The 26,080-nt window shown below is 38.6% G+C and overlaps 1 protein-coding gene across 2 annotated transcripts in view; it reads right to left on the reverse strand.

The window, feature by feature from the left end:
* Nucleotides 1-26,080, reverse strand: part of RALGAPA2 (Ral GTPase activating protein catalytic subunit alpha 2) — a 311,093-nt gene that overhangs the window by 161,251 nt on the left and 123,762 nt on the right. For both annotated transcript variants that reach the window (XM_045011212.1, XM_045011213.1), the window contains exons 24-26: nt 6,354-6,482; nt 2,426-2,554; nt 1,426-1,484 (exon numbers count right to left, since the gene is read on the reverse strand). In XM_045011212.1, coding sequence (XP_044867147.1) covers nt 1,426-1,484; nt 2,426-2,554; nt 6,354-6,482 — 317 coding nt within the window. The remainder of the gene's footprint in view (nt 1-1,425; nt 1,485-2,425; nt 2,555-6,353; nt 6,483-26,080) is intronic.

Below are 26,080 nucleotides of genomic sequence, written 5' to 3' on the forward strand. Positions count from 1 at the left end.
AGGGGGGAAACAAAGCAGCTAACACCACCCTCCACCAACTGCCTTCCCTGCCCCCTTCCTTTACCCCCTATGACTGGAGGGATATTAACAGGCCACTTTACCCTGAACGGTCGCCCATCTTGTCTCTCTAATAACCGACGACTGAAACAGTTACAACTACACTTTTATCATGGGTAGTCAATAGGTGGATCATGGGCCAAATCCAGACTGTCGGACACTTTCAAACAGACTGCAAAATCTTATTTACTTATTATTATTGTATTATTTTCTCTGGAGTCTGGACCTTGAATATACCTTGACCAAGAAATTTGAACCTTGACAAAAAATAATTGATTACCCCTGCCTTTTATCCTTCAAAGTTGTCAGGACACATGTAAATACATTTGACATCCAGTAAACCACGCTGAAAATGTCTTAAGAGTGGACACCATACTGTTTACCTGCTTTTTACATTACTCAGGATGATGTGCTTTGTCTATCAGATTAACCTTTTTAGTAAGAAAATGCGTAAGACAGATTTTATTAAAACTAATATTTGAAAGGGGAAAATAAAGGCTAAAAAGAAACTTTTTGGTTTTATTTTAAATATAAGGTTTCTTTTTTTAGTAAGGATTTGAAAACATGAGTTATAGTGATAGACTCAATTTATTTAGCTTAACAGGAAGGTTAAGGGGTGACTTGATTACAGTCTATATGTATCTATATGCAGAACAAATATGTAATAATGGACTTATAAATCTAATACAGAACAAAATTTAATCCAACTGAAAGTTGAAGCTAGACACATTCAGAGTGGAAATAAGGTGTACATTTTTTATCAGTGAGAATACTAAATCATTGGAACAATTTACCAAGTGTCGTGGGGGATTCTCCATCAGTGACAATTTCAAAATCAAGATTGGATGTTTTTCTGATATGCTCTAGGAATTATTTTGGGGAAGTTATATGGCCTGTGTTATACAGGAGGTCAGACCAGATGATCAAAATGGTCCCTTCTGGCCTTGGAATCTATGAATAAGTACAAAATCAAAAAGACAAGGCTTCAAGGTATGTATGTGGGTTAACAGTCCAAATTCTGGTCTTCCTTACACTGTGACTGAGAGCAAAATTTGGCCCCGCTGTCTGTGCTACAAAACAAAAGTTAAAAAAGGGAACCATGGACATAGTTACTTGTTATAGGTAGATGAAATAATAGTAATAAAAAGCACCCACAAGAATATAATATTCTTTTACAAGAAATTTCAGTCCAATCCATTTAAAAAAAAACTTTACAACACACTCAGTTTCAAATATCTCCCAAAACACTGTCATCCAACCTATTATTTTTGATACTGTTCAAGTTGAATGGCCTCCATACCAACTTATTTCTGTTTCAATTTGCCTCTTAAGACTCCACAGTATTTTCTCTTTCATTCAGGATTTTACCTTGCAGCTTCACTGGGCTCATCTGTGGCATTCTTCAATAGAATATTTATGAGGTAACACTAAAACAATAAAAATTAATTAGAATAAACACTTTTTTCCACAGATTACTTCTCTATTAATTCAAGTGTGTTAGATATCTAATTCGGACTGGGTCACAAGTGAAATAAATTTGGTAGTCTCAGTACACTCTTTCTAAGGGATATTTGTTTCATATCATATTTTGATAAAAGTGAGAGCCATCCTGGTTACAGCCAACATTTATAAAATTGGGTGGATGACTAAGTACCTACATTAAAATGTCAGCATCCAAACTGACGTGGGTTGATTTTCAGAATTGCAGAGCACCCATTGGTCTCACTGGGAGCGCTCAGCATGTCTGAAAAGTCAAAGTAACTTTTAATAGCCTAACTAGGGATTTATGGGATAGATTCACAAAGAAATGTAGGTGTAGGTGTGGTAATGTTGAGTGTCTCCACGTCTAACCTTTAGGTGCCTAGAAAATTGCTGGGATTCACTAAGCCTGAGTTCAGGCCTAGGTCTGGGAGGGGGCGGACACACATCAGAGCAAAACTGATTTCTCTCTCCGGTAAATGTACATTGTTTCATATTTTAATATAATATGGAAAATAAATATACGTCTCTGTGCATAGCCCAGTCTGTCAATGATGTACATATATCTATGAAACAGATTCATTACATCATAATAAAAATAGCTTTTTTATAATTTGAGATTTAAACGATTTGACTGACAGAAATGAACAGCACCGGATTTTAGCTAGTTCTCTCTCCTTTAAATTAAAAAATTTACTTCACAAGTCGAAACATTTACACTATATTTTTAGTTCAGTGCTAAAAATGGTCTGTAAAATTAAGGAAGTATCACTTATCAATTAATATATGATCATTTATTTAATGCATGATACAAAATAATCAAATTATTTAACCAAATGTAAAACTTCACTAGATTAAATAAGGATTTACTAATATAATTTTACTTTACTTTAACATCTGCAGCTCCTGTGATGATTTCATCAGCTTCAGGGATGGGTTGTAATAGAGGGATTTCTTGGTAGATATTTGGAAAGCAAACAAGAGAACCAAGAATGGTATGAGCTTCTGAGCGAGGGGCCTAAAGGAAAAAATGCAAACATAATATATGTTATTTTTTCCAATAAGCTATAAAAAGGACATTTTAAAGAATGGTGATACTGTGTAACATTATCAAAGAGACTCAAAGTTCTTTGTACTTGATCACATTTCTCTTCTGCTCTTTTTTCCCTGAATTTGTACAATATGTTAAAATATACCCTCAGTAGTAATCAGGCATTACCTTTGCATACTCAGCAGAAAGTTTTGGTTTTATTATGATACATACTGCTCCTCCCATTGTTTCCTCCTATTTCCATTTTCAGATGGTCTTTAGGGTCAGTAGTTTGGAAAGAAGAGGCAAGAAACTGCTTCTGTAGGATCTAGCTCTCTGACTGACCACATTGACCACTTTTGGAAATTAGGCCATTACATCCCACCTCAGGGTTAAATTTTCATTGATCCTCATCTGTTGTTCATGTACAATGCTTTATTACCAACTCTTCTGGATAATTCTGTAGCATCACAGTTCTGTGGTTATCCGTGCTACTTAGAATCGAGTCAAATATACATGTAATACAGTAGAACCTCAGAGTTATGAACACCAGAGTTACAAACTGACCAGTCAACAACCACACACCTCATTTGGAACTGGAAGTACACAATGAGGCAGCAACAGAGACCAAAAAGACCCCAAACAAATACATTACAGTACTGTGTTAAACGTAAACTATTAAACAAATCAAGAAAAAGCAGCATTTTTATTCTGCATAGTAAAGGTTCAAAGCTGTACAAAGTCAATGTTCAGTTGTACACTTTTGAAAGAGCAACCAGAATGTTTTGTTCAGAGTTATGAACATTTCAGAGTTATGAACAACCTCCATTCCTGAGGTGTTCGTAACTCTGAGGTTCTACTATAATCGGAAACTACAAGATGTGCGCTGTGCTTGGTGGACCGATGATAGAGGCATTTAAATCTTTGCTAGCTTTAATTATTTATCTCAACCAAGTGATGTGGAAGTGTTCAAAATGTTAGACACTTTCATGCAGTATCATATCAATAACAATTTGTGCATACATTATTATGCTGCATGCATTACAAATAAAATACTCCATTTAGTTTTACTCCATTAACTCCAAAACATAAGCCTCACCTTTTAAAAATGGATATTAACATAAATATCTTATTTTAGATCAGTTCTAAGATTTGGGGAACCTAATTTTCATACATAAATGCCTAAATAGGCTGTCCAAATCCCGTATTTGGAAGCTTAAGCACACAGTTAGACATATAAATGTCTATTTTATGTGCCTATGTGCAGATTTGAGGATCTAATTGTAGAATTTTGATCCAATGTTTGAAAATTAGACTCCCATGCACTAGATGCTAAAAAGTGACTATACAATAAAAAATTAGAAACCTGTTGATATACTTGGAATGCCCAAGTAAACAGAGAGACATATCACATTTATCTTTAAATATTTGTCTTTGAAATTTTGTGTTAAATATTCACTCTTTATACCTATCTAGGATAAGGAAAAATAATTATTTACTAAATGTTTCCCTTAACCTAGTTATCTGATACATTTAGCATATATGTTGGTAGTTACTGATGTTTATAATTTGAACTCAACCTATAAATTGATACATATTTACAATCTCTAAATCTAGCTATCTGACTCTAGGTTTTTAGGCAGTTCTCATCAACATGGTATCTCAGTGCCGTAACTCTAACTTAATTAAGAAGTCTGTGCTTTGGACCTCTTATTTTGTTTACTATAACCTCTCTTTTCTCCGGCAACTCCCCACTTACTACCTCTCTGCTTTCCTCCCTCTTCAGGTGCTTAATTTATGTTACTCTCATGTACCTATGACATCAAATTCTCCATGAAGCACTCCACTACTACAAATGTAAGTACTTTACTTGGAAAGGGCCTGTGCTACCTTGTTCCCAGTTTCCTTCTAAACCCCATCTCTACTCCCTAGCGTCCTCCAAATCCTCCCCTAATTTTTCCACTCTGCTTTGCACTCTCATGCTTGGAATGACTTGCCTAACAAATACATCCTCTCCCTTCCTCCTCCAAGTGCTTCCTTAAAATCAGTTTCTTCTAGGAATCCTTCCTATCTTGTTTCTGCTCTCCAGTCTCTTCACATCCATCCTCACTTGTTCTGTTCTATTTATTTTCAATTTTTGCTATGTCTTTGATTGTCAGTGTTTCTGTCCAGGGAACTTGTCTAATGTATTTTGTACAGTAGTGTAGACACACACTATAAAACAATTTTAATAATGTACAAAACAGTAAGGCTTCTATTTGTTATGGGGTTTTTTATGCAAAATAATTTAATGTAAATATTCTCTAGATAAACTTTCTTTGCATTTGAACTGCAGTGTTACAGAACCAAATTTAATCAAACTTGGTACAGGTTAAAAAAAATTGCTCTTAGGTCAGGGTCAAGCATGGAAATGTCAGCCTACATTTTAGGTATTAATTTTGCTCTCTAATCTAATATTTCCATCTATGGCCTGACCGAGAAAGTCCATATGCGTTTGATATACTCCTGCACCCATGCGGAGATTCCTCGATACTAATGGCTCCAACGTCATGTATGAGCTTTCAGCACCATCATTGCAGTATCAAAGTGTCACAGTTATGGCTGCAAAAAACAATCACCCAAACCAACCAACCTCCCCACACACAAAAGTGTGCATGGGTCTTGAATGGAAATTCAGCATTTACAGTAACATTGACAGCATGACACTAGAAGGAGAGCATAGAGCACACACTAGAGTAGACCATATAAATAGACCAGGTATACCACAAAATGTTTATTATGTAAAGCTTTACTCTAATTAAACTGCCCAAGAACATTAAGGGCAAATGGATATTTGTGCAGTAAGTATATTAATTAATTCTGTAATCTTTCAAATAAAAATATTGCATAGCAAGTATAAAATGGTTTGTGCCATATAGATGTTTTGTCAGAGGAAGGAATTTTTTTTTTTTTTACATATTTACATGGTGTTCTGCAGTACTTACTAGCTCTGCAAGCTTTTGATCAATAAACAGGTTGGTTAATTTTTGTGATAACTCTGTACACAATTGACAAAAAGTGAACTAAAACTGATGGTTGTAAATCCAGGGATAACCCCAAAAAACTCATGTTCTGGACAGTTGGAGCAAAATGTTTCACCATTTGAATTCTGCTGAAAAAAGGAGCAGGTGATCTTTCTTCTTCTTCAACTCATATTCTGTGCCTAGCTATTGCAGCTAACATACCTCTACACAACAATCTAAAGTTACTGTGCAGAAGAACATCAATAATTATACTAGTTACAAACACAGAGAAAGAATATCCTTGTTCTGATGTCCCATTCTTATACCCTAGTTCTCCTGCTTTTGCAGGCTTGTCAGACCTTTAAACTTATTTTAGCCTGCCAGTAATAGTTTTGTATTTTATTTGGTTCACATTACTATTAACCCTTATAAAACGTAGGAAAATCTGCATTTGTTATGAGAAAGCTTTGTGTTTTCAATATTCATTTCTTGTAGAAAGCTAATGAGATTCTGAAACCCAAGTCTTGCTTTTAGTGTGTAAATGTGCTGCAATATTAGTGAGGATATGATTTCTCACACTTTGGCCTTTTGATGAAACACCTTTGCAATACTAGTATGTCACCTTATCCTACAATTTCACACATCAGCTGCCATGGTATCTGCCCCGAGAGCCCAGTTTCACATTGCACTAATGAGTCAACACCTGTTAGAGTAGAGAAATCTGAACCTTGTTAGCGACTGTGCACTCTCCTGGGAACTTGGATGTTGAGCATTGTCATACTCACCTCCAACATGTCTGTACTAAGGACTCTGGCTGCAGCTGTGATGAAGTCTCCTATCAGCATTGTAAAACCAGGTAAACCCAAGAAGAAAAAGCAAGATGGGCAGTGTTTTATGACGGTATTTAAAATATCCTGAAAAGAAGGAGACTTCTCTCAATTTTTATAGAAAAAATATTTGAGAATATTTATCATTGTATTTTATAATGATGTTTCTGGTAACAGAAATTAAGTGTTAATACTTGAAATATAAAACACAAATATACATATAATGGAGCACCCCAATACATTGATCTTGTTTACTATTCTGTCCTCGAGGCGCCCACCTCCTGGAATGGTTTCCAATTTTTGTAACAATTTCAATTCTTACTCCCTTTGAGAAAAAATTATAGGTTTCTTTATTTAGAAACATATTGAAAAGGAAACATCTATTTATAAGATGATGTGTTTTATGTTTATTAGATGTACTAAAACATTCAACTAGTTCGTAAGTTTATGATAAACAGATATACCATCAGAAATGGACCACAAAATAATTTTATTCAGGCTTCCACAGCTATATAACATTAATGAAATTACACTAGCTATTGTCCTTGTTTCTGAGTAGTTCAAGACAATAACCTATAGCCATTATTAAAACTTTAGTATGACTGCTTCATAGGAACACACAAATGTCAAACAAAAAGTAGCTGGGCATAGCAAAGAGAAAAAGAGAGTAACTGAGAAATCTTTGTTTAACTTTTACCAGAAATCACACCTACCCGTTATCATAATAAACTAGATAGGGGTAAACAACATTTTTTCATGAATTACCATATATACTCGATCATAAGCCGGTTCGTTTATAAGCCGACCCCCCACAAGATGGATAAGTAACAATGGAAAATTTTTATGACCCGTTCATAAGCCGACCCTATAATTCAGGCTCCCAGGTAATGAGGATAAGCCGCTGGCGGGCTGAAATGATTTGTTTACCTTGAGTGCCTGCAGGCACGAAGATAAACCTAAGTAAACAAAGTGTCCCGGCGCGCCAGCTGCTTACCCTGACGGGCCTGGACAGCAACTGGTGAGGAAATTTTTTTTTGGGGGGGGAGGGGAGGAGAAACTGGGGGTCAGGGGAATAACCCCTGTGACCACCCCCTACATGACTCTACCCCTAGCCTGGGATCCCCACACTCTCCCCATCCCATCCCACCTTATCTGGGGAGGATGTCTCTGGCCTGCCTGGAGCTGCTCCAGCAGGCTGGGCAGCGTGGCCGCAGCCTGCTCCTGTGGGCCAGACCGGGCAGCGCGGTCACAGCATGTTCCAGCGGGCTGGGCGGCACGGCCACAGCATGCTCTGGTGCCTGGGCGGTGCGGCCACAGCCTGTTCTGGGGGGTGGTGCCGAGCAGCTCGGCTGCAGCCTGCCAGTCCCAGAGCTGCAGCTGCTTCAGAGGCTGGTGGGAGAGACACTGGCCCCACCTCTTCCCTTCTGGCTGTGCTGCCTTCTCCTTGCTCCCTCTGTTGGGAGAGGGGTTGTGTCCCACCTCTCCCTCTCTATACCCGTTCATAAGCCAACTCCTTTCTCTGGTGCTTCCTTTTATTACTAAAACAAATTCGGCTTATGAACGAGTATATACGGGTATTTCATATGCTAAAGGAAAGTCTGCATTAAGTTTAAGGGGTAGTACACCATCAAAAAGCATTGCTGCCACACATATACATATTGCATGCACACACACTTTTTGGAGTGAATTTTTTCATTCCCTTTCCTTCTGCTCAATTTTTTCACTGGCTGTCCTTATCGAGAAATGATCCCAACAAGGTTTGAGTTGAAGTTCCAAACCTACAAAACTTGAGTGGGTTCAAAATTAGACACGTTTGCATAAACCCTGACTGCAATTATTACTTTTTCAGAAGAATGAGGTAGTTGATTTCCATAGAAGTTCAAAACCATTTTCATTCCTACTAAAAGATTAAAGAAAACTTACTCAAGAAAATGATTAGGCTCCCTCCTTTCCCCACAACTTTTTTAATGCACTAAAGAAGGCCTGAACTTATTTTAAAACACAAAATATTTTTCCTGCTTGATTTTTAAATTCGAAATAAAGATTTGTCTATTTTAGAGTAGTCCATCAGTAGCTTAAAAACTAGCAAGAATTTGACATCACTGGTATCAAGGAAGTGAAACTTGATTGATAGTTTGAATAAAATTATTTATCCTGTTTAAAACTGTTTTTTTTTAAATGTCACTTATTTAAACAAAAACACCTGAGAAAAACTCACTTTATTAAGGATTCAACATTTCCATCCTTTTGATTAAGATCTGAGAAAGTTATCAATCTACATTAATTCTGAAACTTCCAGTTAGCCTCAAGAACAATGAAGACCAGATTTGACATTTCTGAGATCTGGAAATTAAAAAGCAAGTCTTCTTCATACACATCATAAATAAGCAAAGAGAGCATAAACTCAGTCTTTTTTCCCACTTACAGATCATTCTTTTAAGTTAAATCAGTATTCTGCAAAACGTTCTAGAAGTCTGAGCAAAAACCATTTATTGTTTCTCCTTTAAAATATTTATATTAGCATACTGTGAAATGGTAAACCAGCCTGTCCGTTATAAAATTAAGAGATAATTTTTAATTTTGGCATTGCAGAAGACAGTGTTTTCACCTCTCTGAATGACCACAATGCCACTCAAGTTAATGTTTAAACTAGTTTTAATCACTTCCTTTGATACATTTTAAAGTCAATATCAGTCAGTGCAAACATTCTAAAAGACTGAGCAGATGGATGCTGCAGCTCATAAAGTGAGTGGTAAACTCATGCTCTGATGGCAGAACAAAAGATCCACCCTTTTTTCATAATTAAGGGGCTGATTAATGCATTGGGCTCCTCACAACACACCTGTAATTACTTACAGAGGTAGGTATTGTACTGTGCTCTGTCTCTGAATATCAGGCATCAAGCTATACAGCAGCAGATGGGCGTACACTTCTGCTGACATATGCTACAATAAAAAAAATGCATGCAAACCTGGCTTAAAAGGTGGCAGAATGTAGCAGATTTGATGAACACCACAAACAACTGCATTAACTTTGTCCTGCTTTCATTAATTCCAACTGTTCAAGTTAGATATTAAACCAAATCTTCAATTTTTGTTTTGAAATCTTTAAAAGTCGGCTGTGGAAACTACTGGGTGCAGGGCTTTGTATGGACGAAAGGTCTGTGAGCCTCCTGAGGAGGCTTCAAAGATTCAATAAACACCCAGTCATTTGGGTATTTATCCAAGCTGAACCTGAACCTTTAGGAGGATCACCCTTTACTAACGTCTACTGCTAGCATGGTGGTGATTAAGTTAAGAAAGCACTGTACACATGATTATGAAGCTTTAACTTTGGTCCTTTTTACGTCACCCTTTGTAAATAAGCAAAGGAAGAAACTAATATAAATGGAAGACAAAGCTGTAGGTCTGAGAACACAGTTGCAATATAAAACAAAATGATGCAACTTTAGCACCGGATGTTTTTACATTGCATTTTTCTAAACAATGCAAGAATTTAGTTACAGATGCCATAATGTTTGCTGCTGAAGAAACATAGTAAAGTACCTTTTACAAATTAAAAAAAAAAAAAAAAAAAGGATTTTTTCCCCTGCAGTAAGAAGTCAGAAAACGTCTATAAAGCTGTTTTGAAAAAGACTGCTATTACAGTGGAGTGACCCTCAGCTTCTCTTTTTCACTATTCACACTCAGGATTTGCAATTTTACAACACATGTCATGCTACTGGGTGATGTGGCAGGCTCACAGCTATTAGCACCAAAGTTATCTATGTACAATTGAGTAAAAGTCAGTTTACACTCAGTTTTTGACTTTATGTCAGTTTCCACAGCCAAATTCTGATCTCAGTGATACCAGTGTAAATCCAGAATGGTTCTATTGACTTGGTTAACATTAATCCTGTTTTATACCAATATAAATAAAATCAGAATCTGCAAAAAATAGGAAAAAGGCATCTGCTTTACTTAAAATTAATACTAATATTATAACCTTAAAAATGCAAAGTTTAATGACAAAGTTTGTCAAATTGTATCTCTAATTTCCTGATTAACACACTTTTCTGCATTATACACCTAGTGATAAAAGCTAGATTTTATGTAGTAATACAGTAGTTTGCAGCTTATCAAAAGATTCAGGTTTATGAGAAAGCAACCAAGTGAGAACATCTGTCCTTTATCAGTGATCTTGCAAAAATCAGGTAATTCAAACAGAGGCAAGTTGTTTCCTTCCCTTCCAAGCACGGTTCTATAAATGTAAACTGTATTCAGCAGCTTACAGCCTAGTAAATGAATCACTTTAATTGAATGCTATGTACACAGTAACTGGAAAAACACAAGCAATAAGAAAAACATATGGTGATGGCAATAGAAATTGGTTTACTCATTTTGTACAGTGTTGTTTCTTTACTTCTTTCATAATTGACCTTTAGAAGGATAAATGTGTAAAATAATTTTGGTTTATTATGGCTCCAAACCTTTCAACAATTACACAAAATGAAAATCTAAAATGAAGTATTCATTCTGGAAGCATTTCCATTGTTTACATAATTGCACAGCTATAATTTAGTGTTCACGTTGTTATGGAAAAGTGAAAAAAAAAGAACCATTATGGACTATTTCAATTCCAAATGCTTCACTGTAGTGTCAAAAATGGAAAAAAAATCCCGTTTATGTCAGTCTAAAACAGATTAACCCTATAATTGATAACATAACGTATTTCAATACAGAGTATTCTAGTAGTGAACAAAATAACATCATATGGTCATCACCATCCTCTGAGTATGTGAAAAAAATGTTTACGCAAGTTCACTGGAAGGTCAATTATAAAAATATTCTTCACTTAGTTTTTGCTCAGGCTATTGCAGATTATAGGTGTAACAAAATAGCTTGCCATCTGTCTTTATCAGGTTTCCCAACTGTCCCTCATCAGGAACAAGCTGGGTTTTTCACTGAAAGTTCACCTTGTTCTTCAATGAGATATCACCAGGGACTGGAATTTACAAAAAGGAAAATATCCATCACAAAATTGCTCTGTTTTCAATTTTTTTAAAAGGAAAAAATACTTAAATATGCTGGTTTTTGAGTTTCCCAGAGAAGATTTTCTGTCCTTTTCCTTTTTCAGTGTTTCAACAGAGCTACTATATGGTCTGAATAGACAAAGGATAAACCAGATGAAATTCTTGATAAAGGCACCCTCACTATTCTAGCTACAATGATATTTTTGGTTTCTAAAACATTAATCTAGTTTCAACGAAGATGTATAAAGAATTTTAACTCACATGAAGCAAGAGGATTATTTTGATAGAGGAGCCATTGAAGTCTGTCACTTAAAAGTACACTCAAAACAGTAATAGGTACTAAAATGTATATTCATCTAGCAGAAGGGAATGATATTAAAATTATATATAGTCAATACTTTGAAGCTGGTGATCCAGAGAAGTCAGCATGAGGAAAAAGAGTGCTTAATAAGGGAAAAGAATGGAACTAGACACGGAACCAGGGATGACTGGAGATGAAAAGAGATAAGAACATAAGACCGTAACAACGACCATACTGGGTCAGGCCAAAGATCTATCTAGCCCAGTATCCTGTCTTCCGACAATGGCCAATGCCAGGTAGCACAGAGGGAATGAACAGAACAGGGAATCATCAAGTGATCCATTCCCTGTGGCCCATTCCCAGGTTCTGGATGGATCTTGGTGCCAGCCTGAAGGGTCAGGGGCATAAAGCAGAAGAGAGACTTCAGAGTTTGAAAGAGGAGTGAAGAGATGTAAGAAAGAATTAACAAATTCCTGGGCAAAAAAGGAGGTACGAGGGAAGGGCAGGGATGTGGGTTTAAACAGCTGGGAAGCAAAGGTACAGAAGAGACTGGTGAGGCCTTCAGCATAAGAATTGATTAGCAAGGAAAGGTAAAATTATTTACCAAGGACAAGGGCAGAGATGAGAGGCAAGCAAGGGAATTTAAATTGTAGCATATGAGCATAGCTACCAGACTCACTCCAGAGTTCCTTGTTTCTGTAACAGACAATTTGCGGCTGGAGGGGAGGGGCTACTAGGTTGATGTTATAGGAGCTCTCATTCCCTGGCCTCTGAAGGAGGGTTGGAAGTTCCACCAGGCATTGGTAGAGCAGCTTCATGGAATGGCTTTAAATGTAGCTTTGTGACTCTCTTTAATACTATACACATAATACCCATATGTCCGTACAATGGTGTAAGATTTTATTGAAAAAAGATACACTGCTAAATGTTTATCTAGAAAATAGCATTTCGGGAGAGAAGGGAAGGGGAGAAATTCATTATAACTCTTGGAAGGAAACCAAAATTAATGAAATAATAGGAGACTATGAAAGTCTTATGAAGTTCTATTAGCTTTATAAAAACATCAATCTGTAAAGATGAATCTAATATGCACAATGGCTTATGGCTTCTAAAATGCCTCAGAACTAAGGGTCCTCATCTGCAACACTTCATCAGCCACATAAATACCTACGAAGAGTACTTTTTCATGGAGAACAAAAGCAAAGGCTGCTTGCTTATTGTGTCTTTAGAAAAGAATGCTCTACCCAGCTAATACATGTTCCAGTAAACAGCACTGATAGCTTGACAGACTAAAAGTTCTACACTGCTCCTCATTGTAATTATAAATAAGAACTTAATAGAAAAAGATATAAAAGCCCACAAGTACTTTTTTTTTTTTTACTTCAAATCAATGGTGATACAAAATAGATAATTTAAATGGCTTCTATAACAATAGCCCTCACACAAAATGCTTCATATTATAAATTAGTAAAATGCCTAACTAAATCAAACTGACATCTTTCCATATACATTGTTTCTATAGAAGCTTGCTACACAACTACTGTGTTATTTCCTTGCCACAAGTACCAAGAGTATATTCAAAATATGTTTAAAATCCCTCCTCTCACATCTAAATATGCAGACTATATTTATAGATGTACGTGGCATAAGTAATTTGTATCAATAATGTACGTTCGCTTTTTCTAAGCCTGTTCTGGTCACACTTGTTATTAAAATGAAAAGAAGAAATGAAGTGAAAATCTAACCCTTAACTTTTCAGTCTTCAGCTGTGCAGCACTTTGTTGGCTTGCACTTTCTATATGAAGGAACAAATCCAATCTCTCTGTATTGAAATTTAATCACCAAGTACATCTGTTAACTCAGCAGGGTTTCTTTAGGTTTTAGTTTTATTCTTAACTTCATGGAAGTAAAACATGGTGCAACTGCAATGCCTTCCCGTTAGTCTAAAACTGCAGTTATCACTGAGCATTTCTAAAATCCTATTCTTTAAGAATATTCTCTAATACATTTTTTATTTTAAAATCCCAGCTCCAAAATGGACTGCTCAATTACATTGAGACTGCAGCCATGAAATCTAATTCTTACACTTCCAAATTTTTTATGGAATTCAACCCAAAAGTTTGGAATGTTATCTAACCCATTTTCCCACATCTCAAACATTCTCCTTTGCCCAGTGACCATGTATTGTATGGCATATGTTATCAAGACATTATACTAAGTATATTCATCAATGTTTATAGTTGTGGCAGGAGGCAGAGAATCTCTGAGGGAAACTGACACCAATCAGCTGGGGGTTCTTTAAAATAATCTCTCCTTTCAAGTTTAAAAAGAAAAAAACTTTAAATCTAGACAGTGAAGTGACCCTGCCCAACAAAAGCAGAGGGTTTTATTTATTTAAGAAAATCTAGAGGGACAGTTTCAAATGGCAGCTAGGCACCCAATTCACCCTGAAAGCCCTCCTCAAACTAGATGGTGCAGATCTTGCCATAAATAGCAAGGAGTGAGCCATTAAACCTGTGAAGATTTGGTTAAAGAACAAAAAATCATCCAAAAGATGGAAATGCTTATTCAAAGCAGATCTGGAGTTATCTGGAAATTTGTCTGGAAATTTGAAACGAACTGATCCATTCACAAGATTTCTAGTACTTCTGGTTTCAGATGACACCAGGAAATTACAGAACTATATGAAGCATGTCTTTATTAAGGTTTGTGAAATAATAAAAAATTATTTCTTACCACAATAAATATGGGTCTTTGAATATACAGAAACATTCTCAAACGCGCTGTAGAATCTACACCCTTTTGGATCCCTTATCTGACCTTTTGGAAGACCTGTGTGCTCCAGTGCTTTGGGATCCATCTAGAAAGCCAAACCTTCTGAAGATACAGGTATATCCTCCTGTGGCATTGAAAGTTTGAAGCTGAAATCATAAAAGGGCCATGCAGCACCAATCACATCAGACCCTTTTGCAAAACCCCTATGGCAACAGAAGATCATAGAATCATAGAATCTCAGGGTTGGAAGGGACCTCAGGAGGTCATCTAGTCCAACCCCCTGCTCAAAGCAGGACCAAACCCAACTAAATCATCCCAGCCAGGGCTTTGTCAAGCCTGACCTTAAAAACCTCTAAGGAAGGAGATTCCACTACCTCCCTAGGTAACCCATTCCAGTTCTTCACCACCCTACTAGTGAAAAAGTTTTTCCTAATATCCAACCTAAACCTCCCCCTCTGCAACTTGAGACCATTACTCCTTGTTCTGTCATCTTCTACCACTGAGAACAGTCTAGATCCATCCTCTTTGGAACCCCCTTTCAGGTAGTTGAAAGCAGCTATCAAATCCCCCCTCATTCTTCTCTTCTGCAGACTAAACAATCCCAGTTCCCTCAGCCTCTCCTCATAAGTCATGTGCTCCAGCCCCCTAATCATTTTTGTTGCCCTCCGCTGGACTCTCTCCAATTTATCCACATCCTTCTTGTAGTGTGGGGCCCAAAACTGGACACAGTACTCCAAATGAGGCCTCACCAGTGCTGAGTAGAGGGGGATGATCACATCCCTCGATCTGCTGGAAATGCCCCTACTTATACAACCCAAAATGCCATTAGCCTTCTTGGCAACAAGGGCACACTGGCGGGAAGATGGCGGGAAGGTGGTTGGATAGTGTGAAAATGGAGAGAAACTATGAAAATAGAAAACTATTTTGAAGAAATAGTTATTATGGTAAACATTTTTTCTTCTCTGTAGGCCCCCTGAATATTCCTACTTGTGGAAGATTGGTGAGCAGTAGAATCCTCAAGAAGTGCTAATAAATAAGCAAGCTATAATAGATGTAGATGTCAAGTTGAGAAAGGCAGGCTGTGTAAACGAGTGTACAAAACTCCAGGTAGGAGTCCTACAGATTTCTATGATGAAAACATTTTGAATGCATGTCATCAGTCCCATCTTGGTAGTGGTAGTCAGGGGCGGCTCTAGGCACCAGCAAACCAAGCTGTTGCCTAGGGCGGCCAAATCTAGGGGGCGGCAGGCTGGGCCGGTGGACCTGCCGCAGTCATGCCTGCGGGAGGTCCACCGGAGCCGCGGACGAGCGGACCTGCCGCAGGCATGACTGCGGAGGGGGCGCTCGTCCCGCGGCTCGGCTGGACCTCCCGCAGGCATGACTGCGGCAGCTCAAGCGGAGCCGCCGGACCCGCGAACCGTCCGCAGCCGTGCCCGCGGGAGGTCCGCTCGTCCCGGGGCTCCGGTGGACCTGCCGCGGGAGCTCAACCGGAGCCGCGGGAAGAGGGGACCCGCCGCGGGACCGAGGAAGGGCGGCGCAGCACACCGCGCTGCTTGGGGCAGCCTATTTTCTAGAGCCGCCCCTGGTGGTAGTAAGCTCTAAGAGCAAGAGCTACTGACTTCCTTGCTAAAGCATAACATGTCTCAAAAGACATCCTATTCTACTTAGATAATTGTTGCATGTAAACAGTATTCAGGTTATACTAAAGACTACAAAAAGTCAAAATGCCTTAATCCTACACAAATAAAAGCTCAAAGCCCTCTTGAAATCTAGCTTATGCTACCTAATTTTCCTCCAAGCAAAAATGAGGTTGTGAGAAGAACACCAGAAGAAAAATGGTCTGACTAAGCTGGAAATCACACACAATTTTTAGTATAAATTTGGGCTGAAGACATGGAACGTGCATGATATCATGTCCCTGCATGATGCCATGAAAGGAGGATCAGAACATAAAAGCCTATAGTGACAGTTCTTCCAAATGTAATTGCAATTAAAAAGCACTGGGCCAGAGTCACAGCTGGAGCAAACTGGCATAGCTCTACTGAGGACAATAGAATGAGATCTCTGACCTTTTGGAAGAGTTTAAACAGACATTTCAGGTGACTAAAACCTATGTACAGCCATCCACTGGCAGAAGATTGCTTTTTCAGTGTGACAGATGGACCTTGAAAGAGAAGAGGGAGCTGCTGCTAACAAAACAAAATAAATTATACAAACACAGACCACGGAGACAGACTTCTCTGGTGTACCTAGAGAAAAAAGTGACTCCACTTCTCATAACATTTAAGCATCAGTGACTTTCTGGACTGCAGTAGACTCTCATGGAATCTCCTAAAGAACATGTCATGTGAGAATTAGACAATGTCCTATGTTCTAGCCCACAAACTGGGATAACTCCAGATCAGACTCAGACTGTTTTCCTGAGATAGTAGGTTCAATGATACTGATAGAAGAAATGACAGGAGGTCTATGAATGGTCAGTCCCAATTCTTGAACAGCAAATTCACCACATACTGTTCCAAGAAACACTTACGTTTCTCTGAAGCTTGTGACTGGTGTTGACTGCCAGCAATGCTTTTTGCCATCCAGATGTAGAGCTATCAGATGCACTTGATGAGGCAAACATTGCTTCCTGACAGGTTTTTTGGGAGTGAGCACTAGTTTGTTTGTTGATAGACTACATAGATCCTATGCTGTCTGTTTGCCCTTAAACAAAACCCTTGATGAGTGGTAGGAAATATTTTAGAGCCCACCATATAAATCCAAATAGAATTTGGTAAATAGAATTCAGTCTCCTACAAATTCTATTGAGTGTGAACAGTCAGTTCCTGTGGGATGAGCTCCCCAGCTTTAATTGATGATGACTATCACAAGAGTTCTGGGTGAAGATCTGAAAATGTCAACACACTGTCTGGAAGCTCCCACCAGCAGAAGGTCATAAGGCTTTCAGAAGAACACATGCTAGAGCTGCCATATCATCCACCTTTGGGGTGAATTTTGTTACATTAGATGGGTACTTGGTAAACACCTTGGTGAAGCAAACATGACAAAGGACAACACCTTGCACTGATGTTTGGTCCCCCACATAAAAACTGAGATTTTTTGGGAAATTAGGAAAGTGGCATTATTTAAATCAAGAGCCACAATCCAACTGGAGTTAGAATGACAGAAGTTACTAGCATCAAGCACGTGGAATTTAAATCTTTTGACGAAACTGCTTCGTTTCTAGGAGGCCATCTTTCTTTTTTGCTATAAAATACTGTAAATAAGAAGCCAAACCTTTTGTCTGTGTACTGCTGAAGAATTTCTATGGCTCCCATTCTTAAGAAATGTACTTCTAATCTGAACAGCTTCCAGAGAAAAAACACTGATAAGGGAAGGGGTTTAAGCAGTGGAACTGGATCATATTTTGAAAAAAATAAATGGCCTCTAGTACTGCATCAAATAGAATTGCTATCTCAAGACATCAAGAAACAACCTCCAAAGGTTGGTGGGTGGGGTACAAAGGAAGGAAACTGTTTATGAGTTCATGGGCAACATCAAATTTGAGTCCTGTGGCACCTTATAGACTAACAGACGTTTTGCAGCATGAGCTTTCGTGGGTGAATACCCACTTCTTCAGATGCAAGTGGGTATTCACCCACGAAAGCTCATGCTGCAAAACGTCTGTTAGTCTATAAGGTGCCACAGGATTCTTTGCTGCTTTTACAGATCCAGACTAACAAGGCTACCCCTCTGATACATCAAATTTGAGGCCTTCCTCAAATATTGCTGCTGTATATTAACATCTTTAACTCCATTAAATAAGGTTTTCCACCCCTCTGTTGGGATAACTAAAGGAGACATGGAGTATTTAATTTGATACAAAAGAGGAGAATCCTAATAGTTTCTACTGAATCAAGTGTTAAGAAAAACATCATTCTAGTGTATCATCTTTTCAGAGAGTATTATACAATCAAATACAGAATACAGATGTGTCAGTTAAAAGAGTATAGCACAATTTGTCTAGCTAGCAAACAAAAAGTTTGACATTTAATACACAGTGTACAAAGCATTCGAAATACTCAAATAATTTAAAACAAACCTCATAACATAGTCAGTCTACTACTGTGGTAGACACAGAATGAAATTTGGTTTGTAACATTGGGATTGTTTGTGTGTCCATTGAAATCAATAGCAAAATTCCCATAGACTTCAATGGTGCAGCATCAGGTGCATAATGCAGTACAACATAAGGTTTTAGCATAACATTTATGTATCTATACTTTAGTGTGTGCACAGCATGTTCTTTCTCTTCTGATCTTCTTTCAGAGGTAATTTTTTTCTTTGTAGTATGGCCTAAAATGTAGTGTGTTGCCTGGATTCTTTAGAGCCTGAAAGGAGACTGGAGTGTTTTTCAGTTGAAATCCTTACACTTCTGTCTTGTCAACAAACAAAAGTCTGGTGGCTCCTACTAGCTAGCAGCATCCAGTCCTTTGTTAATAGGAACACAGGAATTCCCACAGTGGATCAGACCTGGTCAAGTACCTGGTCTTTGACGGTGGCCAACACCAGATGCTTCAGAGGAAGGAAGAACCACCTAACAGTAGGCAGATATGGGGTAATCTGTCCCCATGTTATGTCATCCTAATTTCTAATGATTTGGGACGCGTTTAACTCTGAAGTGTGAGGTTTAATATTCCTTCCAAAATTTCTGTTAGTAATAGTTATAAATGTAGATATTCTTGTTATCTGTTTTAGTATCCAATCGATTTTTTGATCTTTCTAAGATTTTACCTCAATGCCATCCTGTGTCAATGAGCTCCATGGTCTAATTAGATGTTGGGTGAAAAAGTATTTCCTTCTATCAGTTCTGAATTTATCACCTTTTAGTTTCACTGAATGTCCTTGTTCTTGTGTTACGAGACAGGAAATAGAGAACTACTAAATCTACCTTCTCTAGACCATTCATTATTTTATATACATTTATAACATTCCCTCTCATTTCCTCACTAAAATAAACAATCCCAATCTTTTCAATCTCTCTTCATATGAGAGTTTTTCCAGGAATTTGATCATTCTCATCACCATTTTCTGAATCCCCTTAATCTTGCAATATCCTTTTTGAGACAGGGTGCCCAGTACTGTGCACAGCATGCAGATAAGGCGTCCACATCACTGGATTTATATAATGTCATGATAGCTAGATTATTCTCCATGCTATTCCTTATGCATCTTAATACCTTTTCAACAGTGAACTTCATTTGCAATTGTGTTGCCCATTCACCTGGCTTGGGTAGGTGTCTCTGAAGTTCCTCAGAGTTCTCTCTGATCTTGGCCAACTTAAAATAACTTTGCATCATCTGCATATTTTGATACCTCACCGCTCACGTCCCTTTCCACATTTTTGTAGGCTGAGCTGGGAGTGCCACCTGTACTTAAGGTTGCCATTTATATGACTCTTCAGTTCCTCATAATTTTCCAACCTTTAACTGTTAGGGCTGAAATTTTCCATGGTGGGTGTGCGCCTCAGGTTGAATTGGGGGGGGGGGTGAAGGGAGGAAGAGGGAGAATTTCAGCAAAAGTTATTCAGCTGTTCCCAAGAATGAGATTAGGGGAAAATACACTGCCCAAGTTAAAACATTTCTTACAACCATTTTGTTGAGAAGCTCTAGGGCCCCTCCATGATTTACAGCAGTGACTTGAAATTTGGAAGGGGAAAAACCAGCCCTAGTGACAGGGACGTGCCTTTTGCTACTTCCACAAAAAATGGCTCAAATTTCACCAAATTGTAAGACTCTGAAAAATCTCAGTTTGCGTGCTCAGAAGACGACAGTTTAGCAGCTAAATTCTTTGAAGTATCAATCTGCATTGAGCGTATTGCAGCCCAGGAGTGCCGGGTTGAGCAGGACATTAATTTGAAATTGCTGTTCCTGGCTGCTGAGATGCAAGGCACTAGAATTGAGATACTGTCTCTCATGTTCTCAATGCCCCTCCTGGGCCTACACAAGGGGAAGAAGCTGAATTCAAATGCAGAAGCGACAAAAGCTGGACCTAGGAAGGGATGGGGGAAAGGAGAGGGTGGAGGAAGTAGACTGGGACAAAGAGTCCGGGGACGTGTAGTGACTGTGTCTAGGAGCTAATAGTGGGTGAGGAAACTAGGACTGAGAGCCAGTGTAAAATGGGGATAATACTGCCACTTCACCTCACAGAGGTGATGTGAAAATACACGTATTAATGTTTGTGAAGCACTCAGATAAGCTCTATAGTAAAGCTATCAAGAAATTAATAATTCTGTATTCAGAACAGGGTTGGAATAGTTTATAATAAATAAATCTCAGAGCCACACATTGATCAATGTGGACTAAACAAAATATTGAATAGCTGCTCTTTTCGTAAGCACAGGCAACACGAATTCTGGCATATCTGCAGATCTAAGAGTTGTCTTTGCCACCTACTTTTCTTTTAAGAGTGTGTGTGTGCGCGCGCGCACACACGTGTAATATATTTAACACAGGATCTAGTACGGATCCTGGAGGCATCCCACTATTAATCATTTGCTACGATGAAAATTGACCATTTAATCCTACACTCTTTGTTTTGTCTTTGCCCCATGGCAATACTTTGCCTCTCACCCCTTGATTATTTAATTTCTTTTGTAGCCTCTTGTGAGGGACCTTGTCAAAGGCCTTTTGAAAGTCTAAATTAAGTCCACTGGTTCTCCTTTATCCATTACTTCACTGACACAGTTCAAAAATTCTAATGGAGTAATGAGACAAGATTTTCCTTTGTAGAAACTGTGTTGGCTAGACACTATCAAACCATGATCTTCCAAGTGTTTTATAATTCATTTTTAATTATTTTAATAGGTCATTCACTCTCCTCAGCTTGTGAGGTCAAACAGGAATTTTTGCCTATAACCAAAGAACTCCTGGCATCACGAGTCCAGTAGGGCTTTCAACAACTTGTATATTTCTAAGTTCTTTCCTCATCCCTGAGCTCTCAAAGCTGTGGATGTGTAAGACATGCATAACTATCTGCCCATAATAGTGGCTTTCTATACAGCTTCATGAAAACTACTGATCATGCTTAGTAACTAGAGCTGGGTGAAAATTTGTAAATGAATTGTTTTTTCACTGAAAAATGCATTTTTTGGCATCAAAACCAGAATTTATTTCAAGGCAATACAAATTTTTTCAATTTGATGAAAAAATTCCCCCCAAAAAAGTAATTGTTTTGGGTTTGAATTGGACTGGATTATTTTTTAGTTCAGCCCCCTGAACTAAAAATTCCACTATTCACTTAGCTTTATTAGAAACTACTATAGACTACTTCTGGAATTTTCTGGGCACGTCTAGCTGAGTTCCCCTTTCTGCAATTTTCTCTCAGCACACATATAGAAACACAAAGGATTCAAACAAATCCATTCCTCTTCCCCTTTCTTTGGGCTTACAAAAGAGAAGTTCAGTATAAACATGTGGAGTATAATGGCATATCAGCCCAATATGTTCTCTATCTGTATATAAAAATTTAAAATTATAAGGTGAGAGGGTATTCCCACACCGTATGTTATGACTAATTCTTATTTTCCACTATACAATATGATTTCTCTAGTCTGAAAAAGGTGATGCAATTGTTGCATAGGATTGTTCATGTCTTTGTACAGGGATGTTTGTTACTAGAGGCAGGTATGGCCAAATTACAGGCATCTCAGTTACATCACTATCTTTCTTTCTCTCTTGCTCTCTCTCTCTCTCTCTAAGCTAATTGCTAAATCTTAAACTCAGAATGCCTTTGGGAGCTTTGCATAAAACACTCTCTCTTACATTGCTCTTTTATATACCTCAATAGAAGAGACAGACGTTTCTGGCAAGTTTGAAACATTAGGTCACATTTGCCATTAATTATACTGTATTACTGTAAGAACATAAAAGGATATTTTTTAGTTTTATTCCTTTTCTAGCAATATAAAAATCGATAACATATAGAATAAAAAATTTCAAATTTCGCACACATATAGCCCACAATAAGGAGTGCTGTCTTTGCCAGTTTAACTAGAGTTGTGAGAGAAATAAAGTGATAAGCAAATAAAGACAGCATATGTGCTTTAGCTATGAAGTATTGTCCTTACCAATTTAAGAGTACCCTATATGCAGTTATCCAGATATTTACAGTATGCAGATAAATATGCATATACATCTGGATGCCTGTGCACTGACATAAACCCAACTGTGTTGGCTGTTCAACTAGTATCTTCTTGCTAATACTCTGCATGATTTCTTTTCCGAAAGAAAGCTGTCAAACCTCTTTGTCATAATGAAAACCATGCCATCTGTGTTGTGAGCAACTATTCAATAATAGGTTTGCATCTGTGATAAAAGGTTTGTGGGATTTTTGTTTTTAAATAATGAAACATTTCAGAAAAGGCTTATTACTGGTGCCAACTTGCAAGCGGAACCAATGAAACTCCTGAAAGCACATTTCAGTGAAAAGGCCCCTCGGCTGTATATTTAGTTAAGTATATAACCACACAAGAACTTTAGCTCAAATAAGCAACATAGTTGTGTGGTGGTCCTCAGTCTTTGTGCTCTCTTGTCACTGTGAGCTTTGAAGACCAGGCACTCGCAGTGCCCGATCACCTGGGGATGTGATATTAGTCACAATATTTGCTTAGATTGTAAGGTCCTTGGGGTAAGGACTGTCCTGTATGTGTCTGTATGTGTCCTGTATGTGTCTGCCTAGCACAATGAAGCCCTGGGTCTATGATCGGGGCCCTGGGTCTATGATCAGGGCCCGTATGTGCTACCATAATACAAATATTAAGTAACCGTGATATTATTATACTATATAAAAAGTTGTTAGGCATTCATTTAAACAAATCTATTAAATACCACTGACGTGTGTTTTTTTACCAGTATCTACATTATTAATTATATGAGGTTTAATAAGTTGTGCTAGCTCTGCACAGTAATTTGTTTATGACTAAGGCATCATTTAGTTCCCTGAGAAGCATGATTGAAATTCTGCCCCAAAACCACTGCATTGTGACACTCCATTGCAGTCATTTTGGGGCATCCTGGGGCAGCTTCAGATAAATTAGAAAATTTACGTTTTTATTGAATTAAATAAGGAAATAAACATGAAAATAAAGATCACAATATCACCTCCATTTTAATGTGATGTTAAATTAAATTGTGTTCTAATGCTAAATTTTAAAATTTTGAGTGTGCTGCAGATTTCTGTATTGAAAATCCACAACACTACTATAGACTCTGTCAGAGGAAATCAGAAGCTTTGGCAGATAAGGCAAAGGACTGTTGGGGTTTCTGGCACCAAAGCAGCTATGGTACACGTTTAAATCTATGTGATAACTACTACATTCGCTAAATGTTAAAATGATCAGAAGTGAGATAGTTAACAAGACTGATGATGGAATTTGCATAATTAGATTTCAGAGTTAATACCTCACTGAGCTGAAAAGGGTAATACATATTTGTCAGAGCTACTGTTTCAGGCGGTCTGCAGATTCAAACAAATATCACTATATAAGTTTGTACCTTTTCTTCTTTGGGAGGTTTTCATCACAACCTTAAGGGCCAGGATTTTTTTAATTTTTATTTTTTAAATGAATGTTTAGGTTCTGATCTACAGTTCTGAAGCAAGGGGTGAATTCTGCAGAATTATTATGTACTCAGGGCCCTGTTTATGATGTGTACTATATGTCCAATGGTACCTCATCCCATTATACAAATATATCAATAGGTAGCAAGTTATTAACAAATATGTAGGTTCATGGAGTTTACACAATATAATATATTATACAGTAGTATATTGTAGTTGTTGCGCAGCAGGCATTAAGACTGAGTACTTTGATGTCAGGTCATAATATTATACCACATTTGGTACAAAATATGCTTGCTGTGTACTATAATTTTTCCAGTTGAGAAATGAAGTTTTCCCAAATCAAATCAGTTATTTTGGCTAATACAACCACCTTCTCTATAAATATTCGTACATGTCCATTTATAGCAGATTTTATCCTCAGTTTAGGAAACATATCTGAGTTGTTGATCTAGCAGCTTTATATTAATCACAGCCGTGACACTCAGATAAATAAAAAATAGTAATCATCAGTACAAACACATTTATTCATGAGTTTTGAAAATCAAAAGGAAAAAAGAGTTAATGATTCCTCTGAGCAGTTTTTCTGATCATTTAAAAGCAGACAAAAAAATAAGGGAATATAACATGACAGGAAACTTGCAGTCAAGTGTGCCACCAAGAGGCAAAAATCAGCAAGCCATGTAAGAACAAAAGGACAGCGTTAACATGTGACAAAACTGAAACACTTCAGAATGGTTTATAACTAAGGAGCTGCATTCACTATGTGGTCTTTACACCTTGACAAGATTTAAATTCTAGACTGTAAAAATGTATTGAAGATATACAGTCATATATAAAAATTAAATTAAATTACAATAAAAAAGGCTCCAAGGTGAAAGTGTTGTCTGGTCAGTAAGTTCACTGTTTTTAAAAATGCCAGCGAAAAAGACGGTTACTCACCGTAGTAACTGTTGTTCTTCGAGATGTGTTGCTCCTATCCATTCCATTTAGGTGTGCGCGCCGCGCGTGCACGGCTTCTCCGGAACATTTTTTCCCTAGCAACTCCGGCGGGCCGGCTGGGCGCCCCCTGGAGTGGCGCCGGTATGGCGCTGGATATATACCCCAGCCGGCCCGTCCGCTCCTCAGTTCCTTCTTGCCGGCTACTCCGACAGTGGGGAAGGAGGGCGGGTCTGGAATGGATAGGAGCAACACATCTCGAAGAACAACAGTTACTACGGTGAGTAACCGTCTTTTCTTCTTCGAGTGATTGCTCCTATGCATTCCATTTAGGTGATTCCCAAGCCTTACCTAGGCGGTGGGGTCGGAGTGAGACGTGGCCGAGTGTAGGACTGCTGAGCCGAAGGCTGCATCGTCTCGAGACTGCTGCACCAACGCGTAGTGGGAAGCGAAGGTGTGTACCGAAGACCAGGTGGCCGCTCTACAGATGTCCTGGATGGGGACATGGGCCAGGAAGGCGGCCGATGAGGCGTGCGCCCTCGTCGAGTGTGCGGTGAGTCGGCACGGGGGGACGCGAGCAAGCTCGTAGCATGTTCGTATGCATGACGTCACCCAGGATGAAATCCGCTGCGAGGAGACCGGCTCACCTTTCATGCGGTCGGCGATCGCCACAAAGAGCTGGGTCGAACGCCGGAAGGGCTTCGTCCGGTCGATGTAAAAGGCGAGGGCCCTGCGGACGTCCAGGGTGTGGAGCTGCTGCTCACGAGGTGAGGCGTGCGGCTTCGGAAAGAAGACCGGGAGGAAGATCTCTTGGTTGAGATGGAAGGCCGACACCACCTTGGGGAGGAAGGCCGGGTGCGGTCGAAGTTGCACCTTGTCCCCATGGAAGACAGTATACGGGGGACTTGCCGTCAGGGCGCGGAGTTCCGAGACTCGTCTGGCGGATGTAATGGCCACGAGGAAGGCCGTCTTCCAGGTGAGATGAAGCAGAGAGCACGTGGCCAGGGGCTCGAAGGGTGGTCTCATCAACTGAGCGAGAACCAGGTTCAGGTCCCAGGT

The sequence above is a fragment of the Mauremys mutica genome, chromosome 3 (assembly GCF_020497125.1).
Source record: "Mauremys mutica isolate MM-2020 ecotype Southern chromosome 3, ASM2049712v1, whole genome shotgun sequence".
Classification (NCBI taxonomy): Eukaryota; Metazoa; Chordata; order Testudines; family Geoemydidae; genus Mauremys; species Mauremys mutica.